The following is a 6,947-nucleotide window of genomic DNA, read 5'->3' as shown; positions in this document are numbered from 1 at the left end:
CCAATCATTCATTCATTTTTTGCCCACCCATCAATCATATCTATCTATCTATCAATCTGTTCATCAAACCATCCATCCATCCATTCTTCATACATCCACTCATCCATTCATTCATTCATCCATCCACTCATCCATCCATCCATCAATTAGCGACATGCAATTCGAGTCAGTTTTCTTGTTTTCACGGAGGAACCTGCATCCAGAGGTCCCGGAGGTGCGATGGGAGGTACGATTGCGAGGACAGATCTGACGAATTGGGATGCTGTGAGTGATTTGTTCTTACTTCCGGATAGAATATCAATAAATAAGTTAATTAATTATTCAAATTAAGTTAATCATTCAATTAAATTAATTAATTAATTGATATGTTTTTTTCAAATTTGTTTTTGACAAAGAGATCGGAATTATTGCTATTTGTTATTGGAGATGTCTTCTTAAGCATTTTTAGTGACCTCGACAGCGTCGGCAACAGACACAGCCACACGTGAATCCATGCACTGAAATCTCTTCGCAATCGAACCATGTCTCTGCAAAAGCGGAGCCAGGCGTCTTAACCATTGCACCATCTCGCTGCACACACTCCATATTGTTGTGTAAATCTGGTGAATTACTAAATATCAGACGTCGTTCGAACTTCATTTTTGGAAAATTCTTTCACAAATAAATAAATAAATAATAAAATAAATTAAAAAAAATCTTAAAAAAATCTTCAAAAAAATCAACACCTTATTAATGCTGTTGTAAATATTTTGAAAAGTATTTCATCCCACCCATAGTGCGATTAGGTAATCTGACGTCATCATCGTCTTCTTCATCATCGTCTTCATCCTCGCCATCACCCCAACCGCTTCTACTAACTTTTGGAGGCCTGGAGGATAATTACGTGTGTGCTGATGGATGGAGGGATGAGTGGAGTGAGGCTGCATGCAGTTATTTGGGATTAGGGTGTGTGTTTATCCTTCCGTCTCTTTTTAACTTTAACCTTTAAATTTAGGTTGTCATCAATGTTCCTTTTTTTTATCAATGCCTTTTTCTTCATTCTTTCATTTCTTTCTTCCTTTTTTTATGGTATTGTTTATTTTATAAAAGTTTCGTTTTGTAGTTTTTCTATCTGATAAATTTCTCGAAAGCTATTTATTGTTAAAACTTTTGAAATGAATAAATAACAAAATGAATTTATTCACGAAGACAATAATAATAATAATAAAACAACAACAATAAAATTAATAATAATAACAACAACATTAATAATGATAATAGTAATAATACTAATAATGGGCTAAACAACCGACCAAAAGCCACTTGGAGACTTGGAGCTTGCAGCAGAACCACCCGCGACCACAGAGGTACGTCATGTTAAAGTACAGTGCCGACAGCAGCAAACCGTTTGCCGGTGGTTTCGACTCCAGGTTCGTTCGTTCGTTCGTTTGTATGTTCTTTTTGAAATTCTTGTTTTCAATATTTTCTGGCTTTTTATTTGTCTGTTTGTTCCTATGTTTGTCTGGGTTTGTGTTTGTCTGGGTTTATGTTTGTTTTTGTTTGTGCTTGTTTTTGTTCGTCTTTATGTCCTTTTGTGTATTAATCCAATCAATTTACTCCAATAAAGTTCTTGTAGGAGAACTGAGTTGAAATGAATTATAATCTTGACAGTGCACTCACTCACTCACTCACTCACTCACTCACTCACTCACTCATTCACTCACTCACTCACTTATAAAAATTAAACTCAGCAAACATGACACAACACCTCACAGTGTAAAACATAGAAGTTAAAAACAACAATTGAAAAATACACTTCTGTCACTTTGTTACCATTTGAATGTGTTATCCAAGCAAGCGTTTAACAGATAACGATAATTTTTTGTGCAATATAACTGGCTGATTCAACTATTTTTCTCTAGTATTTAGAATCCACTCACAATCTGGTCATAATTCATTTAAAAATTATTAAAAACAGTTAATATTTTTCGCTATAATTAATTCCCCTTGTTGGGCCAAACTCGAGTGAGATTATTCTAGAATATTTTACGTATTTTTATTATTCATTAGGTTTATTTTAAAAATTTATCAACTTTATTTAAAATTTATTACAAAATGAATGAAATTAATTTTCAGCTACTCCTGTCCGTCCAATGTAACTGTTTCAATAAGCTGCTCCGATCAAGGTCAGTCTGCCGATGTGTTTGTTCTCTTGCAAGCACACACAAATAAACATGCGAACTCGCACACAGGCATAACTAAACAAGCACACAGACATAACTAAACAAACACACAGACAAACTAACAGACAAACTTGCACACACACACACACACACACACTAACTCACAGACTCGCACACAAAGTCGCACACCGACACAAACGAGCTATTATTTCAAACAATTGAATGCATGCATGACGCCACTAATGCACGGAGACCAGGTTCAAACGCACGCTGTGATGAAAATTAGTTGGATATTACATCATTATTGAATAATATTACAGGATTAAGTGTGTGTTTGTGTGTGTGTAGGTATGTGTGAAGTTGTGTGTGTGTGTGTGTGTGTGTGAGTGTGTGTGTGTGTAGTGTGAATGTGTGTGTAGGTAGGTATGTGTGAAGTTGTGTGTGCGTGTGTGTGTGTGTGTGTGTGTGGTGTGGTGTTTGTGTGTGTGTGTGTGTGTGTGGTGTGGTGTTTGTGTGTGTGTGTGTGTGTGTGTGTGTGTGTGTGTAGCTGTTGCAGACTCTTGTAGGACCTTAATAGAAATTATTACTAACGCGACAATTTTTTAACAAATTTCATTTGTGTAGTAACTAACTTTTAAAATCTTCTCATCTCGAAACAATCCACCATTTGTAGAAATGTTTATACGAATTTCACACATATAACTTCACCATAATTAACTGGCAGAGTGTGGCTTGAGGTCGCCATCCCTCATCAACAAGTATGTCGTGAATGGGGACATGGCCAACAAGGGAGCCTGGCCCTGGATGGTAGGTCGGTCCTCTGTGGGGTGGTCACTTCAATTTATACCGTGTGGCATGTGTGGTAACTTCAGCTTATGGCGTGTGTGGTAACTTTAGTTTATAGTGTGGTGTGTGTGGCCACTTCAATTTATGGCGTGTTGAATGGTGTGGTGTGTGTGGTCACTTCAATTTATGATGACATGCCATTTGTGTTTTCTTAGTCTAAATTGTATCTTTCGGACTCTGCCGTTCTTTAGAATGGACGAGTGTCTGGAAGACATAAAATAAGATGTAGATGAAACCGGAAGTCATTTCTTTCTTCGTTCCATCAAACTAATTTCCCATATTATTGTATCATCTGCATGTTTGTTTGTTGCAAGATTTGTTGTTGTAATCTGAGTGAGCGTTAGATAGGTTGAAACTTACCTGCACTTGAACCAGGCAACTACAAACTCAACCTTCTAAACAAAACACAGACGCGCTGTGTCCATCTTTAACTTTTTTATTCTAATTTAAATTCACATAAGAATTACAAAAAGTAATTAAAAGTTCTTTGGCATGTCTTTTTCATACAAAATGTTCATCCAAAACTTTAACTGAACTGAAGTAAATTTGAAGGGTGAAAAATTTTTTCCCGCCACAACCGACAGACGCAACTGTTCGTCAACAAGACGTTCACATGTGGAGGCTCTCTACTGGACAGGAGGTGGATCATCACGGCTGCCCACTGTGTCTACCAACTGTTAGTACGAATCACTCTATCAGTCTATCAGTCAATAGAGAGAGAGAGAGAGAGAGAGAGAGAGAGAGAGAGAGAGAGTGAAACATTTATTTTGTTGTCTTCACATGTTATAATTAAAGTTATATTAGAGATTGTTATTATCATTAGTATTATTATATTACTATCACCACAGCTAGCAATATTATTGTAAGAAAAGTTCAAACTTCTCCCACTCCTCCACAGTCAGCCATTTGCCGTGAAAGTCAGACTGGGGGCGACGACTTTATTCAGAGAGTTTCTGGACGTGAACAGCAGCAGCAGTAGCAGCAGCAGCAGTAGCAGCAGCAGCAGTACGTACAGCGACGACAAGAACGACAACACCGCCGACACCGCCATCTACGCAGCTTCAGATCTCTTCGTTCATCCCAAATACAATGATGTCAAGATTGACTATGACTTCGCTCTTATAAAGTTCGCCATCATTTTAAGTTCCTTCACCTGTTTTTTTATTTTTTATTCTAAAGTGTTCTGTTTTATCTTAAGTATTTATTAATTTTTTTTTACATTCATAATAATAATTTATAATTTGATTACATTTTAATAATAAAATTTAAAATATAATTTTAATTAATTAAAATAATAATTTAATTACATTTTAGTGTTGCTTTTTGAAAAGAGAATTATTATTTCAGCCGTTACTTCTCCTTTATTAACTTTTTCTTACCAAATTTTCAATTTTTTTTACGTAAAATTCATAATTTCCAAACTATTGCGCAGCACCCACTTTTAAAAGATAAATATTATTACAATACTACATAATACGCACACACATTTTTTTTTCAAAATACTATTTTCAATGATAAATAATTGATTAAAAAAGAGTGTTAAACATTTTTTCCAAACAATTGATTACAGATTATCGAGACCCGTGACTTACACTCAATACATCAAGCCCATATGTCTTCCCAGCATTCAGACAGCCCCCATCCTGTCACCCTACAAAGTCTGCGTGGTCTCTGGCTTCGGAAGAACATATGCCTGTCGGTCTTTGAAATAAAAACTGTTTCAATTTTTCTTTTTTTTCTCTCAAGTCGAATTTGGAAAAAATTTAAAATTTACTGTTTATTTTTAAGTTTTGGAGTCGGAATCCGTAAGATTGTTGAAATTTTTATGATCAGTACCAAACCTATATTTCAATTCTTATTCTCAATTCAAATTTGAAAAAAATTATGTTTTATTTTAAAGTTTTAGAGTTGGAAACTGAAAGATTGTTGGATTTTTTATGATCAGTACCAAACCAATCCCTACCTATATTTCAATTCTTCTTCTTTTTCTCAATTCAAATTTGAAAATAAATTTTTCGATGTCGTCCGATAACGTACTTATAATAATTACAACATTCCCAACAGCATCTCGACTATCTCGATACCTGCTAGAAGGCAAGATGAACATAATGGACTATGGCACGTGCGTGCGAAATGTTGAAGAGACGATGCGGATTCCCCGGATGAATGTGAACATCAACAATCTGACCATGCTCTGCTGCGGTTCCTACCCAACTACCAATGGAATCAACACGTGCATGGTGAGTTGGGGGAGAATTTTTTTCGAATTTGGGTGTGGTCTTCGTTCAGATCTGTTTCGTCGTTCAGGCGGTCAGAAATTTTTAAATTTTTTCTCTGGTCAGTCCTATGGCACTACAGTTTATCTTGATTTTTTTTACTAAATTGAATTTCGGGTTTTTTTTAAAGAAAATTTGCAAATAATATTTATTTGAGGGCTGGGAGATGATGTTCGCAGAAAAAAATATTCCACTTCAACGTGTTTCTTGATCTATCTATATTCACAGTTAGATAGATATCTAGTCAGTGAATATAGAATTGAATTAACTGAATGGACCTATAACTCTAGGAATATTTTCCTTCTGAGTATCTTTAAGAAATTAATTAATGTAAACCAACCAAGGAGGTCCTGTGATTATCCTCTTTTTATTCTACATATTCTACATCTGAGGCTAGGAGGAAAATAAGCTAAAGAAAACATTAAAGCCGTCATACGTTCATATTAACAAAAGTTAAACGATTTAAAAATTTTTAAAAGATCCTCAATTTAAAAACACAGCAAGAACAAATCACCGTAATTACAACTATTACACAAACGTAAAAAAAATTTATTCAAATTTTTAGGGGGACAGTGGAGGCCCCCTGGCCTGCCAGGCCTACGACGGTAAGTGGCACGTCCAGGGACTGAGTAGCTTCTCCTTCAATACAGCCTTCCCATCCTGTAGCACTTCTATGTTTGCCAACGTGTCAGCAGTCATTAACTGGTTCCGGACTATTATGGATGAAAATTCTTCCTGAATTATTAATGTAGCTATAATTATTTTCACTATAATTATTATTTTGGCTATAATTTATATTACAGTAGATTATATACCTTAGATAATTTCGCAATTTCTTATATCTCTAAATAAAATGATGGAAAAAGAAATATAATTAGCGCACTGTTGTTAATTTGTTATTTATTTTCTTGTAATTAATTCCCGAGGCGTGGACGGCATTCGAATTTGATCGCTACAACATCAGAGCCAGGCGTCTTAACCATTACACTACCCCACCAAATGACTGTGGAATAATTTTTTTTTCTGTAATTTTTTAAAAATAGGGTTTAATCTATCATTGTTTCGTGTTTGGATAATTTCTTGCTATCAGCTAGTGGTCTCTGTTGTCTGATTGTCTTAACGCTGTTCAATGTTATTTCGCATTTTATTTTGGTCGATTTAATTATTTTATTTCCATATTTATGTTATATATAAATATACTTATCCATTTATTCATTCATTCCTTCTTTGATTTTTTCATTCATACATTCATTTATTTAGTAATAAATAAAACTCTACTTGAAAACGGGTTAAAATATAACCCTCTTACATATTTACTATCTTTGGCTAGTTTTACAAATTATACGGCAGGGGTGGGCAATCTACGGCCCATGATTTTATGCGGCCCTCGAGGCCTTGTTTGCCAAAATAAAGGTCGTAGCCAGACATTGGGACCAAAAAAGGAGCCACAAATCTTAAAAAATTCTCCCCGGGTCGGAAAAATTTGCTATTTAAGTACATATGCGGCCCTTCAAAGGTAAAATAGCTCCCAATGCGGCCCTCACAGCAAAACGTTTGCCCACCCTTGTTATACTGGATAGTTTCAAATAAGAAAGATATGTAACATAAATATATAATATTATTTATTGAAAAAAATGTAAATTTTTTTGATTTTGTGCCGGAG

General features: G+C 35.0%; 2 protein-coding genes across 2 annotated transcripts in view; both read left to right on the top strand.

Moving 5' to 3' along the window:
- Positions 1 to 272, top strand: part of HELRODRAFT_86366 (hypothetical protein) — a gene marked incomplete at both ends in the record, with an annotated part of 25,006 nt that extends 24,734 nt beyond the window's left edge. The window contains one exon of the mRNA XM_009027795.1: positions 151 to 272. Within this exon, the coding sequence (XP_009026043.1) occupies positions 151 to 272 (122 nt within the window). The remainder of the gene's footprint in view (positions 1 to 150) is intronic.
- On the top strand, positions 155 to 6,023 carry HELRODRAFT_178927 (hypothetical protein; the record flags this gene model as incomplete). Its single annotated transcript, XM_009027803.1, has 11 exons — positions 155 to 226; positions 758 to 945; positions 1,299 to 1,409; positions 2,116 to 2,165; positions 2,330 to 2,419; positions 2,887 to 2,969; positions 3,593 to 3,684; positions 3,907 to 4,134; positions 4,579 to 4,703; positions 5,073 to 5,248; positions 5,850 to 6,023. The coding sequence occupies 11 exons, from the start codon at positions 155 to 157 to the stop codon at positions 6,021 to 6,023; spliced, it is 1,389 nt and encodes a 462-aa protein (XP_009026051.1).
- Positions 6,024 to 6,947: the final 924 nt, after the last annotated feature.

The sequence above is a fragment of the Helobdella robusta genome (assembly GCF_000326865.2).
Source record: "Helobdella robusta unplaced genomic scaffold HELROscaffold_51, whole genome shotgun sequence".
Taxonomy (NCBI): domain Eukaryota; kingdom Metazoa; phylum Annelida; class Clitellata; order Rhynchobdellida; family Glossiphoniidae; genus Helobdella; species Helobdella robusta.
Note: the sequence above shows the minus strand (reverse complement) of the source record. Positions and strands in the feature narration are given on the sequence as shown.